The 25,110-nt window shown below is 27.5% G+C and overlaps 1 protein-coding gene across 1 annotated transcript; it reads right to left on the reverse strand.

Annotated features, from left to right (window-relative positions):
- Positions 1-5,901: 5,901 nt before the first annotated feature.
- LOC119599728 (protein peste-like) lies at positions 5,902-24,341 on the reverse strand. The gene is made up of 7 exons (XM_037949626.1): positions 23,820-24,341; positions 8,615-8,796; positions 7,821-8,126; positions 7,528-7,743; positions 7,158-7,461; positions 6,811-7,087; positions 5,902-6,752 (listed from the first exon to the last, which is right to left on the reverse strand). The coding sequence occupies exons 2-7, from the start codon at positions 8,756-8,758 to the stop codon at positions 6,329-6,331; spliced, it is 1,671 nt and encodes a 556-aa protein (XP_037805554.1). The 5' UTR covers positions 8,759-8,796; positions 23,820-24,341; the 3' UTR covers positions 5,902-6,328.
- Between the last annotated feature and the right edge of the window lie 769 nt (positions 24,342-25,110).

The raw sequence follows: 25,110 nt of genomic DNA on the forward strand, positions 1-25,110 counted from the left end.
TGAAAAAAAAAAATAAAAACATTTTTTGGTTTATAAACGTAATAACTGACTAAATATTTTCAGCATCACTATTGGGGGCTCGTGTAAAATCCTGACCTCCAAAAAGATAAAATTGGAAATAATTTTTCAAATGTGGTGACTTTACCAAAAAAAAAAAGAACAAGTGGGCGTTAAAACGGCTGAAGGGGTTGTCAAAGTACCAGTCATTAACGTCTAAAATAAGTTTAGTCACCATTTTGATTGTGTGTGCGTACTTTAGTATAATTATTTTAAAATATAAATGTACATATGTATATATTCATTGGGGGGCTCGTGTAGTTTGTTCATCGCTATCAGATATATTAAGTTGTGACGAATTTTAAACGCCCTTCACCTACCTTATCATCCTCAAGGGGAAGTAAAAATCTGTATCTAATACAGAACATTTGCTGTAACATGTTCTAGTTTAATTCTTTTAAACCAAATAGAAACAGACTCGTAACTGGTTCATTAGTTTTAATTGTAACATTTTACATGATGGTAATGGGCTAGAAGTCAATAATGACACCTTCTATACATTCCGCATGTTGTGATTGAACTAAAGGAACTTGCTCCATTTCGAATAATAAAATTTGTATCAACATTTTAATTTAATATTAATCAATTATAATTTTTGGCATATTAGGACATTTTAATAATATGTCATATGACACTGTACTTGTTCCACCTGAAATTTTTAAATAAAAATTACATTTATCATTTATCTCTTTTTAAAAAAATTTCAATAAATTAAAACCTGAAATTAATTTCACTTTCATTGCCTCTAAACACGACTTAGCTCATTTCAAATACACAATTTAGTGGCATCTTTAAGTTTGAATTGCATTTTAAAGAGATATAAATAAAGAAGTAATATCAGTTGGAAAAATTCTAGTTCTATTTTTAAAATCTAAATTGGTTAGCTTGTTTAAAATTATATCTACACACATGTGTAATTCTTGCAGTTATATGTAATCTAAAGAGTGAAAATAGCATAAATTGTTTAGCCAAGATACAAGACACATACATATATTTAATACTATTGCCACGCCATCATCATCAGCAGGCATCCCATATATGATGGTGATATGGACAGACTTATGATCATACTAATACTATTGCAACGCCACGATACCAATCCATGGCGATACAACATCGGCATACTAATCAAGCTTACAAGTTTGCTAACGATAGATGGACATCGACTAACTATTGACTATTTTTAAATGTTGCAACTTTATACTTACATACATGCAATATACACATTGAACACCAGGGATGCCCAACAGTATTGATTTATACAAATTGGAATTTGTGTTTTTCCAATCACCAAACTTCTTTACATTTTCAAAGTTCATCTTTTAGTTATGTCAAATCTTTAAAATGTTCTTTATAGATACAATCTACTTTCCCCACTTTTCTAACGAAGACCCACAATCTCTGGCATCTCTTTGAAAAAAATTGTGAACCTGATTATTAGTCGTATTTATTATAAATTTAAATGTTGTTTCTGCAACAGGAGAGAAAACATTAAAGACATACGCACATTCCAATGACTTGTTTCTTTTTTCATTTTATATTTGTAGTGATCATGACGTGTAATCGTAATCATGATCATTAAGGTCGGGCACTACTGTGCTTCGCTGTGTTGTACTTTGGTTAGTAAAACATATTTCAACTTGGAAGCCGGTTTGTTTTGGTTTAAATTCAAAGGCGAGCCTCTTTTTTCTTTTGTTTTGTTGTTTGTCTTTCCAGATACAAACTACTTTTCAGAGATGTGTGTTCCGAAATACATACATAGATGCATACATACGTACATATGTATGTATAACAATTTGTTATTTGTACGAATATATATAAATATTAATGAACTTAGACGTACCCTTCAGATGGATAAAATTTTTTAATTAATAAGTACAGTTCAAGATCAGTTGTAGTTCAGTTCTAGTTCAGTTCTAGTTCAGTTCTAGTTCAGTTCTAGTTCAGTTCTAGTTCAGTTCTAGTTCAGTTCTAGTTCAGTTCTAGTTCAGTTCTAGTTCAGTTCTAGTTTAGTTCTAGTTCAGCTCTAGTTCAGTTCTAGTTCAGTTCTAGTTTAGTTCTAGTTCAGTTCTAGTTCAGTTCTAGTTTCAGTTCTAGTTCAGTTCTAGTTCAGTTCTATTTCAGTTCTATTTCAGTTCTAGTTCAGTTCTAGTTCAGTTCTAGTTCAGTTCTAGTTCAGTTCTAGTTCAGTTCTAGTTCAGTTCTAGTTCAGTTCTAGTTCAGTTCTAGTTCAGTTCTAGTTCAGTTCTAGTTCAGTTCTAGTTCAGTTCTAGTTCAGTTCTAGTTCAGTTCTAGTTCAGTTCTAGTTCAGTTCTAGTTCAGTTCTAGTTCAGTTCTAGTTCAGTTCTAGTTCAGTTCTAGTTCAGTTCTAGTTCAGTTCTAGTTCATTCTAGTTCAGTTCTAGTTCAGTTCTAGTTCAGTTCTAGTTCAGTTCTAGTTCAGTTCTAGTTCAGTTCTAGTTCAGTTCTAGTTCAGTTCTAGTTCAGTTCTAGTTCAGTTCTAGTTCAGTTCTAGTTCAGTTCTAGTTCAGTTCTAGTTCAGTTCTAGTTCAGTTCTAGTTCAGTTCTAGTTCAGTTCAGTTCAGTTCTAGTTCAGTTCTAGTTCAGTTCTAGTTCAGTTCTAGTTCAGTTCTAGTTCAGTTCTAGTTCAGTTCTAGTTCAGTTCTAGTTCAGTTCTAGTTCAGTTCTAGTTCAAGTTCAGTTCTAGTTCAGTTCTAGTTCAGTTCTAGTTCAGTTCTAGTTCAGTTCTAGTTCAGTTCTAGTTCAGTTCTAGTTCAGTTCTAGTTCAGTTCTAGTTCAGTTCTAGTTCAGTTCTAGTTCAGTTCTAGTTCAGTTTAGTTCAGTTCTAGTTCAGTTCTAGTTCAGTTCTAGTTCAGTTCTAGTTCAGTTCTAGTTCAGTTCTAGTTCAGTTCTAGTTCAGTTCTAGTTCAGTTCTAGTTCAGTTCTAGTTTAGTTCTAGTTCAGCTCTAGTTCAGTTCTAGTTCAGTTCTAGTTTAGTTCTAGTTCAGTTCTAGTTTAGTTCTAGTTCAGTTCTAGTTCAGTTCTAGTTCTGTTCTAGTTCAGTTCTAGTTCAGTTCTAGTTCTAGTTCAGTTCTAGTTCAGTTCTAGTTCAGTTCTAGTTCAGTTCTATTTCAGTTCTATTTCAGTTCTAGTTCAGTTCTAGTTCAGTTCTAGTTCAGTTCTAGTTCAGTTCTAGTTCAGTTCTAGTTCAGTTCTAGTTCATTTCTAGTTCAGTTCTAGTTCAGTTCTAGTTCAGTTCTAGTTCAGTTCTAGTTCAGTTCTAGTTCAGTTCTAGTTCAGTTCTAGTTCAGTTCTAGTTCAGTTCTAGTTCAGTTCTAGTTCAGTTCTTCAGTTAGTTCAGTTCTAGTTCAGTTCTAGTTCAGTTCTAGTTCAGTTCTAGTTCAGTTCTAGTTCAGTTCTAGTTCAGTTCTAGTTCAGTTCTAGTTCAGTTCTAGTTTCAGTTCTAGTTCAGTTCTAGTTCAGTTCTAGTTCAGTTCTAGTTCAGTTCTAGTTCAGTTCTAGTTCAGTTCTAGTTCAGTTCTAGTTCAGTTCTAGTTCAGTTCTAGTTTTAGTTCTAGTTTAGTTCTAGTTCAGTTCTAGTTCAGTTCTAGTTTAGTTCTAGTTCATTTCTAGTTCAGTTCTAGTTTCAGTTCTAGTTCAGCTCTAGTTCAGCTCTAGTTCAGTTCTAGTTCAGTTCTAGTTTAGTTCTAGTTCTAGTTCAGTTCTAGTTCAGTTCTAGTTCAGTTGTAGTTCATTTGTAGTTCAGTTCTAGTTCAGTTCTAGTTCAGTTCTAGTTCAGTTCTAGTTCAGTTCTAGTTCAGTTCTAGTTCAGTTCTAGTTCAGTTCTAGTTCAGTTCTAGTTCAGTTCTAGGTCAGTTCTAGGTCAGTTCTAGTTCAGTTCTAGTTCAGTTCTAGTTCAGTTCTAGTTCAGTTCTAGTTCAGTTCTAGTTCAGTTCTAGTTCAGTTCTAGTTCAGTTCTAGTTCAGTTCTAGTTCAGTTCTAGTTCAGTTCTAGTTCAGTTCTAGTTCAGTTCTAGTTCAGTTCTAGTTCAGTTCTAGTTCAGTTCTAGTTCAGTTCTAGTTCAGTTCTAGTTCAGTTCTAGTTCAGTTCTAGTTCAGTTCTAGTTCAGTTCTAGTTCAGTTCTAGTTCAGTTCTAGTTCAGTTCTAGTTCAGTTCTAGTTCAGTTCTAGTTCAGTTCTAGTTCAGTTCTAGTTCGTTCTAGTTTAGTCTAGTTCAGTTCTAGTTAGTTCTAGTTCAGCTTCTAGTTCGTTCAGTTCAGTTAGTTCAGTTCTAGTCAGTCTAGTTCTAGTTCAGTTCTAGTTCAGTTCTAGTTCAGTTCTAGTTTCAGTTCTAGTTCAGTTCTATTTCAGTTCTAGTTCAGTTCTAGTCAGTTCTAGTTCAGTTCTAGTTCAGTTCTAGTTCAGTTCTAGTTCATTCTAGTCAGTTCTAGTTCATTTCTAGTTCAGTTTAGTTCAGTTCTAGTCAGTTCTAGTTCAGTTCTAGTCGTTCTAGTTCAGTTCTAGTTCAGTTCTAGTTACATTTCTAGTTCAGTTCTAGTTCAGTTCTAGTTCAGTTCTAGTTCAGTTCTAGTTCAGTTCTAGTTCAGTTCTAGTTCAGTTCTAGTTCAGTTCTAGTTCAGTTCTAGTTCAGTTCTAGTTAGTTCTAGTCAGTTCTAGTTCAGTTCTAGTTCAGTTCTAGTTCAGTTCTTAGTTCAGTTCTAGTTCAAGAGTTTGTAAGTTGACTTTCTAGTTCAGTTCTAGTTCAGAGTTACATGCGTTAGTTCTGGTAAATCAGTCTTCCAGTTCTAGTCAGCTTTATTCTATACTTAGGTAGTATGAAAGAGTTGTAAAAGTTTGTAAATTTCAGGTTTCAGTTTCTAGTTGAGTAAATGCGTTAGTTGGGAAAATCTCTTCCAGTAGCTTTAATAAATTTTTATATCAGTTTGTATTTTGTATTTCAAACACAAGATGTTAAAATAGTTTTAAACATAAAATAAATGTGGCAACTTGAAATTGAAATTTGAAAATGTAACGAAAAAACTACAATGTTGTATTTAGCATGAACAGGGTTGCATTGAATTAAAGAAAAAGCTTTGAGTTAAAAGCTTAGAGGCCCATTATCTCAATCTCCGGTTATCATTTAAACCAGTAGATATTCTGCCGGTTACACTAATTTTTGTATGAAAACTGTCAATCTATCTGTCTATAACCAGACAATGAGAAAATGGGGGTAAAAGTTTTAAAAATTAATTTAAAAGTCTATTGATTCTTGCCAAGCATTCGATTATAAATTGAACATTTTAAAATTTGTTCATGTTAAGTAAACCCAAAAAGATGAAATGCAAATTAGTTTTTGAGATATGTTTTTTTTAATAAATTTAAGAAATAATGCAACACATAACTTTATTTAAAATTCTTTTCAAAATTTTTATTTTTTCGTAATCCAAAAATGTGTACGTATAAAAATATTTCATTATAAAAATTTTTCAAATTTGTTCTGATTTTTTCTATTCTATGATAAAATTCTAAAGATAATTTCATGTTGTTTGGTTTTGATTAAAAAAATACTGAATACAAACGTTTAAAAAAATGATGCATGAATGAATTAATTTTTCTGTTGTCCTTACATAATAACTACAATATATAAAATCTATATATATATATTTTAATAATAAAATCAACAATGGTAAAAAATAATGATATACAATTCTTCATAATGTATATTACTAGATATATAAATATTCTTATTTATAGAGTATTTAATTTAAAAAAGTAATGATAAAACAAAAGGACTCTAGAGTCGGTCACACCCTTTGATAATATTTTGGACTTTGGCACTAACTGGAAATTTTGCTTAGAAAATATGTTTTTTTTTTTTTTTTTTTTTTTTGATTTAAGGAATGTTAAAATTATTCATATTTGTTGTATACATATGTATGTGTATATTTCTAGGCAATTTACAGTTTTAGCGATCTCATGTATTTGGTTTTTATATCACAAGAATATAATGGAAAGGAACAAATGAAAGTATTTAACTTTCAAATGAGATCCTAGAAACAACAATTATTATGGATGTAAAGTTGTGTATAAGTAGTAAAAAATATTATTAAGGTATAGCAACCTAATTTGTGGTACAAATTTTAGAAAGTAATTTTTAGGTTAGAAAAAAAAATATTCTAATTATTTTCTTTTTAGAATGTTTCTTATTGTCCTTATTTTGAATAATAATTTCAATTTCTTTTCGTTTTTTTTTTTTTACCTAAAATCTTAGTATTAATTAGTTTTATCACTTAACGCTGTTGAAGTCGTATTTAGGCTATCATCAGTATTTGAATTTGAAACAATGGTGGGTATTTTGGCAGGTTTTTCTAATAAGGGAGATCCATCGAGTGTTGGTGTATGTGGTTTGGCCGGAAATTTCTTCGTCTGTAGTGGTCTCAATTCGTTCGATTTACAACTACCATTTTCTAAGTGATTTATTTTCATTTTCTTATTCTTGCCCAGACAGCAAAGCTGTTTAAGAGGATACCAGCCCAAGAGTATAAGTCCAATGGCAAATATAATGCCAGCAAATATTTGACCTCCCAACAAAGCACACGGTATCATTTTCAAGTCTTTAGCTAGTTCGGGAGTAATGCGTACTTTCTGCTCGAACCATATCAGCGGAAAGAAAATGCGGGGTATATTTTCGTACAAACTATAAGAAAATAAAAAGTGAATTAAAATTTCTTTTAAACTATTTCAATAGAACTTACCTTAATGAAGGTATGGGCTCCACCAGCATATTAACTTGGAAACGAGCTGCTACTTCTAAAGCAATGCCAGTTTTTGGCTCTAAAATCATGTAAAATTCGTGATCTTTATGTTTAGGCTCTAAACCCTCTACTTGATCTAAATAAAATGGATCAGCTTTGTAAAAATGTGGATAAGACATAAAAACTGGTGAACCAAAACGGCAGGATGAAACATTCATAACACCAGAAGGTACACATTGACCGCCACAAAAGCAGGAATTCTCAGGATATAAGGTGCCTGTTCAAAGTGTTCATTAAACAAATGTTGTTTAATAACATTTAAAATCCAAAAATTTCCAATAACTTACCATTATCTAAAGATCTTAAGCCACCCGAATATTTATAACCTTTTATACCTTCAATTTCTTGAGTATCTGTATAATCCAATGGAATTGTACGACACATATCGGGAGTAAATAATTGTACTATATTGTGGGGCGTTAAATTAGGTGGTTGAAATTCTCCTGCAGAACCATTAACCAGACCACAATATGAATCAAAGAAACCGGTATGCTTTTGATAATTCCAATTATGCAGTTGTCCTAATTGAGACCAATCATTGGCACCCGTAAAAACATTAAAAACGCCTGTTAGATCAGCACTACCATTGCGCTACAAATCAGGAGATAAACAATAATTAAAATTTATTTAAACTATTATTATATTCTACAATGTTACCGTATAAAACCAGCCAAATTTATCAAACGGCACCTCAACATCATTACCAAATATAGGAACGGAACGGGCCATATCAATCATATCGTCACTGTAACCGGTAAATAACAATTCATCGACTGTCTTCGTCACTGACATTTCTTGGCCATACAATTTTAAACCCATATCCACCATACGCCGGCGTACAGTATTCCATTGTTTGGCTTTACTAGCAGCAGACTAAATAAATAAATAAAAATTATTTTATTAAATATTTATTAATTTTAAATTGTTCAAGTAGTAAGTAGTAGACTTACCAAAGCCACTGCATTTAAGGTGGTAATTTCATCATCTAAACTTCCTTTGCTGCCAGCAGCATCAAAATAAAATAAACTTTTCTTGCGATACGTCACAGAGGCATTCTCTGGATGCCAGTTGATGTCAACTTTGTCGGGTTTCTCTGTAAAACGGTACGGTCCACATTGTTCTAATATGGGTTTTGTTGAGAAATTTTTAAAATCCTCTGGATTTGTCCAATTATAAAGATAAATATCTAAACTTAAAGGTATTGGTGGAGTCTTCCATTTGTCATATACTTCTGAATCGGGTCTTAAAACCATTTGCTGTAATTGAATAAAAAATTTAGTCTATAGTTTGATTTCAAATTATTTAAATTTTAAAATTTTATTTCCGGATTTCAAGTGATAAAATATATTAGGGTACACTTTACCCCTACTTTGAAATGAAATAACAATAACTTGGCAACTTTTAAAACCATATAATCATTCCTCCTAAAACTATGCTATAGAAAAAAAACAAAACCTCATTTGTTGTTTTCCATATCAATTTACGAACGAAAATGTTTTAAAGTTTTATAGAAACAGGGAGTTAATCAAAGAATAATTGAAATGAATGAATGCATGAATGGTTATTAGTCATAAATATAAAACTTTTTGTATAAATAAATTATTATCATTAGAAATAATTTAGCAAATGTTCAAATTGATATAATAAATAAACAAATATATTAAATGCAAAACAAAATATATTAAACTTTTTTCAAAACAAAAATATTATTAAAAATAAATAAAATATGTAAATAAGAACTTACCTTAGCTAAAATACTATTGAATATTTGCTCCCAAAACATGCCACATAATATGCCGCCAATGCCCAATATAAAACCCAAAATACTTATTAAAATTCTACGACTATTGGGAGTCCAGAGTTTTATACCTTTTGATTTCTGTGGCATTGTAATAAATGATTTGTAAACCGCTGATACAAAAGTGTCTGTAAAATTAAAAAAAAAAAACAAATCATCATTATTAATTATCCTCAGACATATTTAAGTACATATTTTTAAAATTTAATATTCATTGTAACTAATGACAATTTATATTTAAATAAATGTGCTTTCCGACATGTTTGTACTGCGTTCTTTTTTAATTTGAACTCATATTTACAAAAAAAAAAAAAAAAAACAAATAATATTTAAATAAAATGAAATAAAATAATGAACATATTAAGTGTCATATTGATGAAGTGTTCTGACGCATTTAAATGCTACATCATCTAATAATTACAATAATTTCAAATATCATGGAACAAGAGCAGACAATATTAAATTTGACTGTCACGTAACTTGCTTCATTGTAGTTTGTTTTACAATAAATTTTAATCATTTTTTAATGACAACAATATAATTATTAAATTATTTGCAATTCTATAATTTGTTTGCATTTACAACAATATTAATGTTTATTTCAAATCCCTTTTATTTAATTTAATATATTCCCAGAATTTCTTTATTTCGACAAAAAAGAGGGTTTTTAACAAAACACCGCAAATGTTATTTTATTTATCTTTACATCAATTCTCAAAACTAATTGTAAATCTTAAAATTATTTTAAGATAAATTTCAACAGAAAATTTATTTTGGATTTTAAATTTTAACAAAAACTTTTAAAAAATATTAACTTCATGGTAGACTTTTTAGGTTTTAAGACTATAGACCTAGACTATAGACTAGACTATAGACTAGACTATAGACTAGACTATAGACTAGACTATAGACTAGACTATAGACTAGACTATAGACTAGACTATAGACTAGACTATAGACTAGACTATAGACTAGACTAATAGACTAGACTATAGACTATAGACTAGACTATAGACTAGACTATAGACTAGACTATAGACTAGACTATAGACTAGACTAGATAGACTATAGACAGCTATAGACTAGACTAGACTAGACTAGACTAGACTATAGACTAGACTATAGACTAGACTATAGACTAGACTATAGACTAGACTATAGACTAGACTATGACTAGACTATAGACTAGACTATAGACTAGACTATAGACTAGACTATAGACTATACTATAGACTAGACTATAGACTAGACTATAGACTAGACTATAGACTAGACTATAGACTAGACTATAGACTAGACTATAGACTAGACTATAGACTAGACTATAGACTAGACTATAGACTAGACTATAGACTAGACTATAGACTAGACTATAGACTAGACTATAGACTAGACTATAGACTAGACTATAGACTAGACTATAGACTAGACTATAGACTAGACTATAGACTAGACTATAGACTAGACTATAGACTAGACTATAGACTAGACTATAGACTAGACTATAGAGATAGACTATAGACTAGACTATAGACTAGACTAGACTAGACTATAGACTAGACTATAGACTAGACTATAGACTAGACTATAGACTAGACTATAGACTAGACTATAGACTAGACTATAGACTAGACTATAGACTAGACTATAGACTAGCCTATAGACTAGACTATAGACTAGGACTATAGACTAGGACTATAGACTAGACTATAGACTAGACTATAGACTAGACTATAGACTAGACTATAGACTAGACTATAGACTAGACTAGACTAGACTATAGACTAGACTATAGACTAGACTATAGACTGACTATAGGACTAGACTATAGACTAGGACTATAGACTAGACTATAGACTAGACTATAGACTAGACTATAGACTAGACTATAGACTAGACTATAGACTAGACTATAGACTAGACTATAGACTAGACTATAGACTAGACTATAGACTAGACTATAGACTAGACTATAGACTAGACTATAGACTAGACTATAGACTAGACTATAGACTAGACTATAGGACTAGACTATAGACTAGACTATAGACTAGACTATAGACTAGACTATAGACTAGACTATAGACTAGACTATAGACTGACTATAGACTAGGACTATAGACTAGACTATAGACTAGACTATAGACTAGACTATAGACTAGACTATAGACTAGACTATAGACTATAGACTAGACTAGACTATAGACTAGACTATAGACTAGACTATAGACTAGACTATAGACTAGACTATAGACTAGACTATAGACTAGACTATAGACTAGACTAGACTAGACTATAGACTAGACTATAGACTAGACTATAGACTAGACTATAGACTAGACTATAGACTAGACTATAGACTAGCCCTGTTGCCGTGTGTATTCAGAACCTTAAAATTACCCACGCACTACAACATAAGTACACACGTATGAAGAAATTTTTATGAAATTGACCCAATTAATCAATTATATTTTAATAAAGGCGGCCGGCCTATCATATCTTAAATATAAAGAATACTTCTTAAAGCGAAATTAAATAGATATAAAAAGGTGGAATGTTTGTTAAGTTATAGGAAATTGTAGGAACATTTTCAAATATTTTAATAACTGAGTTCATTACATTAAAAGCTATTTTTAGAAAATATCAAAAACATGAACAAATTTATTAGTAATTAAATAATTTAAACATGCAACAAATATTTTTATTTCACAACTAATGTGTCTATTTCTAACACATTTCAACAGCCATCAATTTCCTCTTTTTAAATTGTCTTAGAAATCTGTAGCAATTTAAACAAATTCAATACAATTCTTAAGCAAATTTTATTTATTTATAAATACATACAATTAAATGTTTGTTCTTTGATCATATTTTATGCATAAACACAAACAACTCAAAGATCTTAATAAAAAAATTTTACCCACCCAATCATCACCAACCAACATCACTTTGTCATAATAATGATTTTTCTACTTACTCACATTTGGTACTTTGGACAATAAACAACGATGTATGTAAATTCCAGGTTTGGCAAAGTTGATATAATTGTACTTTTATTGATACAATTCGATCTCTTAAAGTATATCCAGCAGACCAACAAAGATCTAATGCATTCGGAAATTACAGTTATTTCCACTAACGTCTAACCAACTGCAACGATTATCGAAACGTTTAGCGTACTAAACAAAAAATTGTCGATTTTGATATTCAGTAAAATTTTTAAACGATATTCGTTATCGTTTCGACAGCTGTTGCCGTTAGCTAAACGATACAAATTTTTATGTTGTTTATCCAATCGATAAAAAGTCGAGCAAGTGTGTCCCGCGAATTCTTTTGTGTATCGTGTAGGAAAGTCGTACCTATATAAAGCCATTCAAAAAATATGAAATTTCTTGGAAAAATATAAGTTTTGTTTCAAAAATATTTTTTTCTGACAGAAATTTATTTATTTATTTTTTTTTGTTGTTCTTCTTTGTGCTTTTCGTTATTTTTTACAGAGATGCCACTTGACTGTAATTTTAACAAGCAATTGTTTACAGCTGTTAGTGAATAACTGAATCGTTACTGCAAACAATAAATATTGTCGACATTTTTAACAATTGTCGATTCGTTAAAAGTTACTGAATTCCACTACTGTCGTCATTGTACGGTCCCCATGTAATCTTAAAAAAACTTAAGCGAAAATATTCATTGCCATATATTGACTACTTTGCACTAGTTTTATAACTGTATCTTTGTTACCTATAGAGTCTCGATTGACTTCCTCCTAGGACAATGTTAAAATAGCTAGTTGTCAGTGTAGCCGGGTGGCTAGGGATAAATCCTAGACATTCTGATTTCAATCAAATCTTCAATAAGGAAAAATATAATTATAGGACAAACACATGTTAAAATAGCTAGTTGTCAGTGTAGCCGGGTGGCTAGGGATAAATCCTAGACATTCTGATTTCAATCAAATCTTCAATAAGGGAAAAATATAATTATATATATCTATCTATATATAATTTCTTGTATACTGTAAATACAATATCAAAATTTCATTTGCCATCCCTGATACGTTGAAACAAACGGAAAGATCGAGAGAGCGAGTAAGAAAAAGTCAAAGACCCGCACAGGCTCATAGGGTCAATTGATTTATTCAATTATAATATAGTTTTATATATTTCTTTCTTCTTTACAGATCGTTTAAAGTACAAACAAAAAATGCTGATTTTTAATAGACATTTTTAGTTTTATTTTTTTTTTTTAATCGAATCAAGTGAACATTCATATAATTGTCTGTCTAACTGAGAGTAATAATTATCATATTCAATTTAACGTGAGTAAGTATAGTGTGAGAAATGTTTAACAAATGGACACACGCAATATTCTTTACTTGAAATTTGTTATATTTAATGCAGAAGTAGAAATATTGGATTTTACACGCTTAATTTTGTTATTAAATTATTTTTTTATGATTTACGGTGGATGTTTTTAAATTGAAGCAATAATTAATTTAACTTTATTTTAGAGATGTTGTTTTAATTGAAATTAATTTATCACAACATAAGGAAAGAAAAAAAGCTTTTACAAGTTTTTCTTTAATTTTGAAATCAACTTTTCAAAGCTCATAATAATTATATAATAATTTCGGTTCACATAAATATGATTAGAAAAAAAATGATCAAGTTTTAATGAAGTATTCCATAAATGACGGAATACTTCAATGATAACCATTTACACTCTAAATTTTCATCCGAATATCTTTAATGGACCTTTTAGAACCCAACACCGAAACCGCCTAAAGAAAATTTTCACTAACAATTCCAAATTTCACTTAAAATAAAATTTTGTCATAAAAATTTTAATTTTTTCAATTCCAATATTCACTAAAACGCTTTAATATGAAAATTTTCACACATTTTTTGTGTTTACAACCGATCAATTAAGAATATTAATTTTATTGCCTAATAGGTTTGAAAATCGCAATTGTCACACTTGATAGGTGAAATTTGTCATGCGCGAATTTGTTTTTAAAAAATGTTTATTATTTTTCATACACCATGATTTTATTAACTCTGGGGTTTTAATAAAATGTAATAAAAAATTGTTTTTAAATTTGTTTTGAAAACATTAAATAAATTTTGTTTTTTTATAACAATTTTTAAAGCGTATTTTACTTTTTATGAAAGCATTAAATTTTAAACTTGTTTTATTTTTTTGTTGGTTACAATTATTGTGAAATTCAGTTGGTATTCAATCACTTTTTCACATTTTCTCGAGTTTTTACAAAAAATATAATTTTTACTAAAAAATTTAAATTTTTCCTAATAAAAACTTTTCACTAAAGTTTCAAGTTTTTGCTAAAAATTGAAAGTTTTCACTATAAATTAAATTTTTAGAAAAATTTAAAATTTATCTAAAAATTATGTACACAATTTTTTAATTAATTAAAGATATGGTTTATTTTATTGTAAAATTCGTTTAAGGTGGCCGCAATTGCCACACTTCATATGTAAATTTTGGCATGCGCGAATTTGTTTTTATTCTTTAAACATAAAACTTTTATTAACTGCTTGGGTTTTATAAAATGCAATATAAAATTGTTTTTTAATTTGTTTTGAAAGCATTATTTGTTTTCAAAACAATTTCTAAAATGTATTTTTATATTATAATATAAAAATAGAAAATTTTAAACGTGTTTCAGTTGTATGTTGCAAAATTTTTAAAAAAATTCAGTTGATATTCAATAATTTTCTCTATGTAAAAAATAGTTATTTAAAAAAAACTTTATTAACTATTCTATTTAATCATTTGTTTCTAGTTCACACTTTCAATATAATTTATAAAATCATCTAAATTAGACAGTAATTGAAGATAACACGCAATCTGGTTAAAACTTCTAAAAAGTATTTAATATAGAATATACCACTTCGAAACGATTGCGTTTAGATATACATACAGTGAATCAATTAAGTAATTTGCTTATGTAAAATTTTATAAATTTTAAGAAAAAACTTTATCTGAACAATTATTTTTAGCAAAATAAAGCAATATGCTTGTTGTATTTTTTAAAGAATATCTTATATTTTAATTTTCTACCATAAAAAGTAAAATCGTGATATTAATTAACGAGATTTTTGATAAAATCTGAACGTATTGTTAATTTTTAAGGTCAATAAAGTATTTTGCTTTTTTAGGTTTTTTGTTAATTTTTTTAATATTGCTGCATTATTTTATAAAATTTCATATTTTTATTACTCCTATATATTAGAATAACATTTTTTAGATATTTTAGTAGTGGAACGACTAAGTTTGGACATTTCTTAGCCGATTTATTATCCTATATACCTATAAGAATTTTTCAATATCTGACTTAACATGAAATCTATCGTTTCTTTGATTTAATTTCGAAAATAATAAGTAATTTTGAATTGGATACATGACATATTAGGAAATCAATGGATTTGGACATAGAAAAAAATATTAGTGGGGTATAAATCTATAGATTATAACAAAAATAATCTGGGTTTTTGGTCATTTTGTATTGATAAACAAAAACTACATTACGGAAACCCCATCTATTTGGGGAGTACTGTGTGATTTTTATTTAGAATTGTATAATATTGATTCTTATTCAATAAAGCTAACACTAAGTACCATCCTAGCCACACTAAATATGGGGATATCACCGTATACCACTATAGAACTATTACATGCTAGAATTTTGATATTCTACCTCATATTTTGAATGCATTATTTTATGAATAAAATACATAGTTATTCTTGATTTGGGTCCTAACTATATATAAGTGTATGTATTAGCTCAAAAATATTGCTTTTGTGGATCTTAGGTGATGAGAACCGCCTCTATTTGTTAATATCTAAATTAAGTATTTTTCCTGTACCACACGATAGTTCACTTTATATTGTTTCCAAGCAACCTAAGGTCTGTTTAGAGGTCTAAATTTAAACATAGTGTTCTTTTAAGTTCGTATATGGACATTGGAGAAGATAAATGAGGACTTCAATGGTTTTTGCTTGGATACAAGTCGCTCTCCTTTGGCAGTTAAAGATTTTGAAAGACAACTCAGTGCGTTTTTTTAATAATTCTTTGTGTTATTTCATCAATTTCTATATTTTATATTTTTTAATGATTGATTAAACATCTCATAATTGAATTTCATTGATTTATACTTGTTCTAAAAATCTAAACTAATTTTTTATATTGGAATTGCCTCATTATTTCCCTTTAAACATTTTTAACGCAAATAACTACACAGTTTCATACAATAAGGATATGATTTTTGAAAATTCCAATTGAAAAATACTTAACACGTGTCCTTTTAACAATAAAACAATAAATTTCAAAAAGCAATTAAAAAAATAATTTGAAAAACCCAACGAAATTAACTGGAAATTTCAATATGCGAAATACTTTATTGGCGTGCAAATTCTGAAGAAGAATAATTAAATGCAACAACAAATGCACCAAAATTTTTATTTTAATATTTTTTTCTTGGTTTTCCCATTCTACATAATGTCTATTTTCAATTGGAAAACATAAATTTACTTTTTACCTGTTTTTTTGAATTTTATTTATGAACAAAAAACAAAATTCTCTTAAAAAAAGGTAGGCAAAAAACTTAGTTGATTCACTGTATATCATAAATATGTAAGTGTAACATTATTTAATTATTAAAATTTGCATAATAATTATAAGGTTTTGAGTAGCTAATTAAAATTACAGAATATCTACCGGTTAAAAAACAACGCGAGATTAAAACAATTAATGGGCCCAAATATTTTAAATTAATTAAGCAAATAACACTGGCCGACAAAAATTTTAAAAAAATATCAAAAGCTTGTTGCTGAATCTTCTTATTTAATGGTTTGAGTTGAGTTGAATTCTAATCTGATCTCTGAACTTTCCATTACATCAGGTTTGTGAAATATCTTAAAATAAAGTTTTTAAGTTTTCTCCATATAATACGATAGCGAATTGTGATTTTTTTTTCATTAATGTAGCAGAAAATCGAATATCCCGGAAATAAGAATAGTGATTTAAACTTTAGGTTAAGTTATATCAAAGAAGTAAAAATTCTAAAGACAATTGCAAAAACTTTTTTTTTATAAATAAAGGTAATTACAATTTACTGCATTTTTATGCGCTATTCTAATGTTTTAATACTATGTTGATAATTTTGCTAAGTAATGGTGATTTATAATTATAGAAACATCAAATTATATTCAATTTAAAGTTGGTGACAACGTTGTTACTCATATTTCCCACTACAAAATACATACATTAGTAGTTTGATTACAATTAAAACCACAGTCGACAAACGACAGTGGCCGGGCACATATTTTGACATTTAAATGAGTAAAATCTTTTTAACTTTCTTTAGACCAAGGGTTCCCAACGTTTTTAACTTCTCGGACCCCTTGAGGAATTTTTTGATATCGTATTGTTCTAAATAATAATAATTTGATGATCGTGAGAACTTTAATTTTCTTCGTTCATTTCCGGTCAAGGTAGCGAAAAGTATCGTTTCTACAATACGCTGCGATTGCAGAGGTGTGGGTTGAGTATGTAAGCTAATGTGTCTCCAAAGTTTTCGGGAAAATAATATAAGAACATTGGACTTTATTGATGTTTTTGCGGAGTTAGACAAACTTTAATCTGGGATTGCAAATGTGGTCGGGATACAAGTATCCCTTAATTAAGTGTCTGAAATATAAACTTTTAGTTCATATCAAGGAAATAAAAATTACAAATCACATAATACTTTACTTCATAAAAGTAAAAGCTGAATATTGTTTATTCTTTGTATTTTTTCGATCGCCTTCGCGGACCCCCATTTGGGAACCGTTGCTTTAGACTACTACACTATTAAAACTAGTAGCCAGTTGGAGTGGCTGTGGTCACAATTGTAATCAAGCTTTTAGTATTTAGGTGTAATAATGAGAATAGTACGTAATTATTAAGCATTTATATATAAAAACATTTTGGATTATACATCAATTAAATGAAACACTAAACATTGTCTACATTACTTAGGGTGTTCAAAGAAAAAAACTATTTTAAATTATATATTACTGCATTAATTTTGAAAATATACACTTCCCCCCCCCCCCTTACCTCTAAAGCTATAATACAGACACAAATCCTGTATTAGCCCTTCCCTTCAGAAAACTATGTATAACAAAGTTCAAGTGTTCAAAGTTCCGTTAATTATTAGTTGTTACTACTACTATTGAATAGATTTTGGTTTACCCTAAAATATTCATATAACTGGTTATTAATTATATTAAAACATCTTATTCAATACAAAACTTTCTCAAGCTAGGAATGTTGTATTTTGAAAATTTTTTTAAATACTTAAAAGATATAAGTAATAAGTTATTTATCAGCTTTTAGATGCAGCATGCTACACTTAATTAAAATTAACTATTTCACAATATTTAAAAAAACAAAGATAATTCTTATATTGTTGCTATAGCAATTAAATGATTCGTTGGCATCAATTAAAGTTTTTAACTGCAAAATATTTATATTTTTTAATACAAATTTAGTATCTAGATGTAAAGACGTCATTAAAACTACTGGATTACTTAAAATATAATAAATTCTAATAAATTTTATTAAAACGTATACAGTTATTTAACATTTAAATTTTTTAATTGAGCATATTCTTCACAGAATTAGTTTTAGTTGGTGTCAACCAAATTCGTTCTACACCATTTCCGGATTTTCTAATTGACTTTCAGAAATATCTGATTATATTTCTTAATTATTGTATTTTAGAATTTCTGTAATGTAATCAAGACAACTATTTGTAAAATGTATAACAATACAACAGTTATACAGTTAGTTGTGTTTGTATGAAATACTTATTAATGTACTTAAGTTCCACGGACTATTTGGTGCCACCTTAAGAACAAAATCATTAATTTTATTTAACAAATAACTATGCAATTTATGCATCAACATAAATTTTTAAAAGTATGCTTATGTCAATTGTATTTTTTTTTTTTTTTGTGCAAATAACTGTCATCAAATACTTCTAAAAATTAAATTCAAGCACCACTCATGTCACATTTTCTATTTAATTTGTTTATCTGTTTTTATATTGTTCCTATATTTATTTAATTATAGACAAAGTTTGACTAAAATAATTTATTTTTATATTGCAAATTTGATTATATGTATTTTTTTAATAATTACTGTAAACTTCATTATAATTATAAACAAATGTGGGTACACTTGTTTATAAGTACATATGTAGAAATATATTTTTTACAAATTACTGATAAGAAAAACATACATATATACATACATATTTAGAAAAAAAGTAATATTGCTATCAATTAGTTTGCAATAAACAAATATTTTGCTGAACAAATCATTTTTCACAAATACAATACATTTGTACACTTGACCGTTTATGACTAGTCGGAAAATATTGCTTTACGTGGTTTGTTATGGAAGTTTTGAGGAGCAGATTTTTATTATGTACATTTTTGAGATATCAATTTTCAAAATCCAATAAATCATATCAAAATTTGAATTCGTTTTTTATTAAATAGAAATCCGATTCTAACATTAAAAGATCAAGATACTAGTTTTGTTTTCGTTCCTTTCCTTTGTAAATCTAAAAATTCTTTTTAAACGCTTTTGTGGTTGTAATAAAAGAAAGGAAATAATACAATCGATATATTAACCTCGAAGAATTTAAAAAAATACACATTTTAAAAATTAAATTACAGTTGAATAAACTATTGAAGGAAAATACTTTTAGCCATAAATTTAATGTAAAATGATATAGTGTAATACCAGGTTAATACAATGAATTCTGACGATAATTGATATTGAATAATTTGAAGGATTTATGGTCAATTCCAAAACAAGTCAATAGATTTACCAATAAACTAATCAATGGAGTAGTTAAAAGTCTGGTCAATAAACTAGTCAATAGACTAGCCAACAGACTAGTTAATAGTCTGTAGAATAGTCTATAAACTAATCAATAGACTACTCAATAAACCAGTCAATAGACTAGTCAATAAACTACTCTATAAATAGACTAGTCAATTAACTAGTAAATAGACCAGTTAATAGACCTGCAATAAACCAGTCAATAGATTAGTCAATAGACTAGTCAATGAACTAGTCAATAGACTAGCCAATAAAGTAGATTGACTGGTCTATTGACTGCTCTATTTACTTTACTTCATTGACTAGTTTATTGGGTAGTCTATGGACTGGTATATTTACTAGTTTATTAGCTTGTTCATGGACTAGTTTATTGAATAAACTAGACAATAAACTAGTCAATGAACTAGCTAATAAAGTAGTAAACAGACCAGTCAATAGACTAGGCAATAAACTAGTCAATAATCTAGTCAAAGAACTAACCAATAAACTTGTCAATGAACTAGTCAATAAACTTGTCAATGAACTAGTCAATAAAGCAGTCAATAGACTAGTAAGTAGACAATAGACTAGTAAGTAGACTAGTAGTAGACTAGTAAGTAGTCTAGTCAATAAACGAGTCTATAGACTAGTCAATAAACTAGTAGGCTTGTTGAAAGACTATACAAAAGATTAAATAGACTTGTCAATATAGTCTAGTTAATATACTAATCAATAGACTATTCAATAGACTCGTAGGCTAGTTCAAAGATACTCAAAACATTTTGAAATGTAATTCAGTACTTTTAATTTCAAAAAGTACTATTTTTTGGAAAAATTTACTACCATTTCAAAATTAAAATTTTCCAAATCTTCTATATGATCGTATGTCCCGAAAGACGAACGTTATTTAATTACACTCGCCACAAAAATGCTACGGTAGGCATTATTTGGAAATAAAGTTAATTTTAGATTAGCTAGAATAACTCTTTGTCGTGAACAGATCTAATAAAAATAATCGAATTTATCAGTCCCTTTACATTTTATGATTTTTTTTAATTCCCCACAGATCGAAGTCAATTAAAAATGTGTCTTTGTTTTAAACTCAAATTACATAGTAAGTATTAATTCTATTTTTCAATCATATAAAATATTGCGTTTCTTATTTCAATATTTCCAAGTTTAAAAAGTTAATGTGAGAAATAAAAAAAATTAATATTTATTTGTTGGTGATTAAACAAATCTACTACTATAAATGTATATGTATGTTAAAATCCATTCAACCATCCAGTCTGCTGTTATAATTTGTATTTTTTAATACTACACCATTTCCAATTGTATTACAGAAATTTTGCACAATTGAAATTTTCAAATAGTATTTCAGACTTTTTTAATTGTATTTCAGAAATTTTTCTAATTTTATTTCAAAAACTTTTCTTCGTATTTCAGAAATTAATAATTCAATTTAAAGGAAATCTGAAATAAAATTTAAAAAAATCTGAACCAAATTGTAAATTTTTTAAATACAATGACAAATTTCTAAAACGAAACTAAAAAGTTTAAAAATACAATTGAAAATGGTGTAAATTAGTTATTATTTTTTTTTAATTGTTGTTGTTTTATTAGGTATATACATTACTATAAAACAATAACATTTTTATTTATTTATTATCGATTCTAAAAAAGGTTTTTTTTTGGATCGAAAACAAACAAAATAATGAGATATGAATAAGTTTTAGTATGAATTGGGGTTTTTAGTCAGCATTTACTCTTGATAATATTTAGGAAATAAAAAGTTAAAAACAAAAAACAATTAATATTACTTACTACTTAAAAGTAAGTGCTTAAATAACTGAGACAGTTGTGGTTTTACAAACAATGTTAATTATTAATTTTAAAGTAAATAAAAGTATTCAGTTAGAATACAAAAAATTATACATAATTTCAATAAAAATTTTCTACTTTTCAAAAAAATTAAGAATTTCAACAATAAGTTTCAAGGGAATTTTGTTAGAAATACATAAAATGGGAAATTTATAAGATAAAAATTCAGTAAAATTAATTTTCCCATAAATCCCACAAATTATTTTAAACTTAAATTATTAAATATATTCCATAAATTTAAATTAAAATTCATAATATATTCAGCATAAACAATTTTGTGTTTTCATATTTAGTTGCGGATTAACCCTCTTATTTGTAATACATCCAAAAATCTAGTATTAATATAAAAATAATAATAACAGCTTTAATCAGTTTATGATAAAAAGGACTATATATAAATCGTTTAAATTAGCTAAACTCTACCGCTACCAATAACAATAGGGGTCTTCACTATCTCAAGTACCATTTGAAATTATTTTGTCAAACATATTTATAGAAAACAATTAAGTTTTTCGACAATAACAAAACATTGCTAAAGAAAATTAACTAAAAATACTAAATCTAAAAATATCTCAAATACTCACATACTTAGATATGTAGTCGATATCTTGTGAATAGCACCAAAATACTTTATATTTTACTCAACTAATGCGAGACATCCAAACAATTTGAAAACAAATGCTTTTAGAAATGTTTCGCCAGACAAATGTGTGAATAAATATGTAATGTTGGAAAAATCTCATTTAAGAAGAAAAGTTTTTTTTATTCAAGTACATATTTGTTTTTTTTTTTTATTAAATATTATTTTCTAAATATATTAATATTTTTGTATTCTAATAATGAAGTGTTAAGTATTTGTTAACCTTAAATGGGGTCTTCAATATTGCTTTTGTAATAATATTTTAATAAGCAGGTGTCAATCGATCTCATAGAAGATATTTATGTATTCGAAGTAAATCGAAGAATTAGATTAAAACAATTGAAATTGTTTGGTTATGGAATTTTAATAATTTTTTTTTTCCTAAAAAAGGTGCCTGAAAATCAATTTTTGGAATTTCTATACTTAACGTTAAAAAACAGATCAGCGGAAGGTTTCTAATTGAAATCCGTTTATAAAATAATCTCTGAAACACAAATACATAGAAATTTCGGAAATATAAATGAAAAATTCTGACGCAAATTCTGGTATTCGAAAGCGATCGACACCCTAATAGAATTTTAAATTATTTTGTAGAAATTTCAATCGCTTTCAAAACACAATTGAAAATTCTAAAATACAATATGAAAGTTCTAATATTACTAAGGTCATATTTATAACTGAAATTTAAACTAATTTCCGTTACCCGAATAAAAAATAAACCTAATGACAGTGCAAATGAATGTTCGAAAATTCAAATTCTTATTCGAAAAACATTAATAGTTGTTAAAATAACCTCTAGAGCATGAGGATTCTTAAATAAATTTAAGTCGAAGTTATGTTCGAAAAATTTTTAAAAATCTAAATAAGTTTTTGGATTAAAATCTGTGTGGAATATGTTCGAAAATTCGAAGTTGTATTCTAAAAGTACAAAAACAGCATGATAAATTTTAATAAATTTTCCAAAATTCTGGTAAATACAACTTCTATTTTTACACAACATATGACACTGGGTAATAATCGGTTATACTTGTATTTTCTGTCATGATCGACTAAATCGATAGATCTTTTTAATATCTCTTTATCCATTTTTAGAGATTTTTTTATAGATTTAATTAAAAATAACCATTTCTGAAATAACAAACTGTTTAAAAAATATTTATGTTAAGAAAAAAAGAGATTTTTATATTAGATTAACTAAAAAAAAAAAACAGTAGCACTATTTTAATCTAATATACTACTACATTTACTTTTAAAATTTCAAGTGCAAAGTTCAATTTAGAACTGGTTTTAAAAATTATAAGTACTTTTAACGAATTTTGCATAAATTATTCTTATGTTGAGAAATTTACATAAAAAATTAAGTAAATTTTAAATGTTTGACTAATTTCTGGTGTTTTTGAGAGTTTTCTGAGATTTAAAACTAAATTGAAATTTTAATAATTCAAATTGCAAATAAAACAAAGCTATACATTTTCCTAAATATGTAGAACTATTTTAACTACCAATCGGAAATAAAACTTTTTTAATCAAAATATAACATCTGTATAAGAAATCTTATTTAAAATCAATTAAAATACAATCAAAAATTAATGAAAATAAAATTGTCGAAAACTGTATTATTTAACTACAAATTGCCAATATTTAATAACTTAAAAATATAATTGATTTTTAATACAAGTCACTTCTAGATATTCACTTTTACATAATATTAATTTATTACTTTTTATACTTACATTACATGAAACAAAAACAGCTTGTGTATTTGTTGTAGTTTAAATTCAATTTATAAAATCAGAATTTATAATCACAGATGTTTTATTATTGTTTATTTACAATTAAACAATAAATTAAAAAGAGTTTTATGTTTCTTTCTTGAGTACAATCCTTTGCCTTTTTCTTTTCTTTTAAAATCGAAATACACTATTATTAACTCTATTTGTTATGCTAGAAATTACGCATTTCTTTTCCTTATTTTTTAACCCCCGTAATTTTATAACTGTAATGATATATTTATTTGTATTCCTTGATTTTTCGTTGTTATTGTTTCTTTTAAATGCTTATTTCTTATCCTCTTTTTTTAAACAGACAGATGATTAAAAATGTATTTTGAAACGCTTCAACTGTAGTGTTATTGTATTCTATAGAACAAAGTGTTGTTTTTTTTATTATTTTTTAAAATTCTCAAATATCCCACACGTTTTGTATACAGAACAGACTATAAGTGAACCGCGTTGACGAATGGTTTGATAACGACTGTTTTTATTGCTGACAATGAACGTGCAATGAAAATGCCACCAATTTACCGACAGAACCCAAACAGTAACAATAACAACAATAAGAGCAAAGGCAGAGTTATAGACAAAACGAAGCTTTGATAATAACGAATGATTTTATTTCAAAATACATTTTTTTCACTTATTGGTGATATTTTGTGATGTACATACTTAAAAATATGATGATAATATTCTTGTTTTTGTAGTTGATAATAATTTTTCGCTGAGAGTTTATAAATAATACTAGAGATCTAATAAGTAGAATAATGAGATTTTTTTGAGAGAGCGTAAAATAATCTCTGTATTCATAGTTTATGATCTCTTAAAGTACAAGAGAAATATGAGGAGCAATTTTTTAATAGAAAACCATTAGGGTGTTTTTTGGTTGAAATTTCGTGGATTGTGCGTGAAATTTTATGACACTTCATATAACACTCAAATGCCAACAAATTAAGAAAAATCGAACTGCTTTTGTCAAAAGAAAAATTTCAAAATGTTTAAGTTCAAAATTTGCAAATGTAAGAAATTGGCCTTAAATTAAACAAAAAAGTATAATTTTATAAATTCTAATGATATAGAGATTATTTCGAACTTATATTCGAATTTCGAATCCTCCTGGGTTGGAGATTTTTTTTACCAAATAACCAATAAACCAAATAACAAATATGTATTAAATTTCAAATATAACATGTAATATATTACATTATCATAACGTTTGCCATATTCCGGCCTATTAAGTTACATATTTTGA

The sequence above is a fragment of the Lucilia sericata genome, unplaced genomic scaffold, assembly GCF_015586225.1.
Source record: "Lucilia sericata isolate MDLA Ls3-8-SP2 unplaced genomic scaffold, ASM1558622v1 Contig000087F_arrow, whole genome shotgun sequence".
Lineage (NCBI taxonomy): Eukaryota > Metazoa > Arthropoda > Insecta > Diptera > Calliphoridae > Lucilia > Lucilia sericata.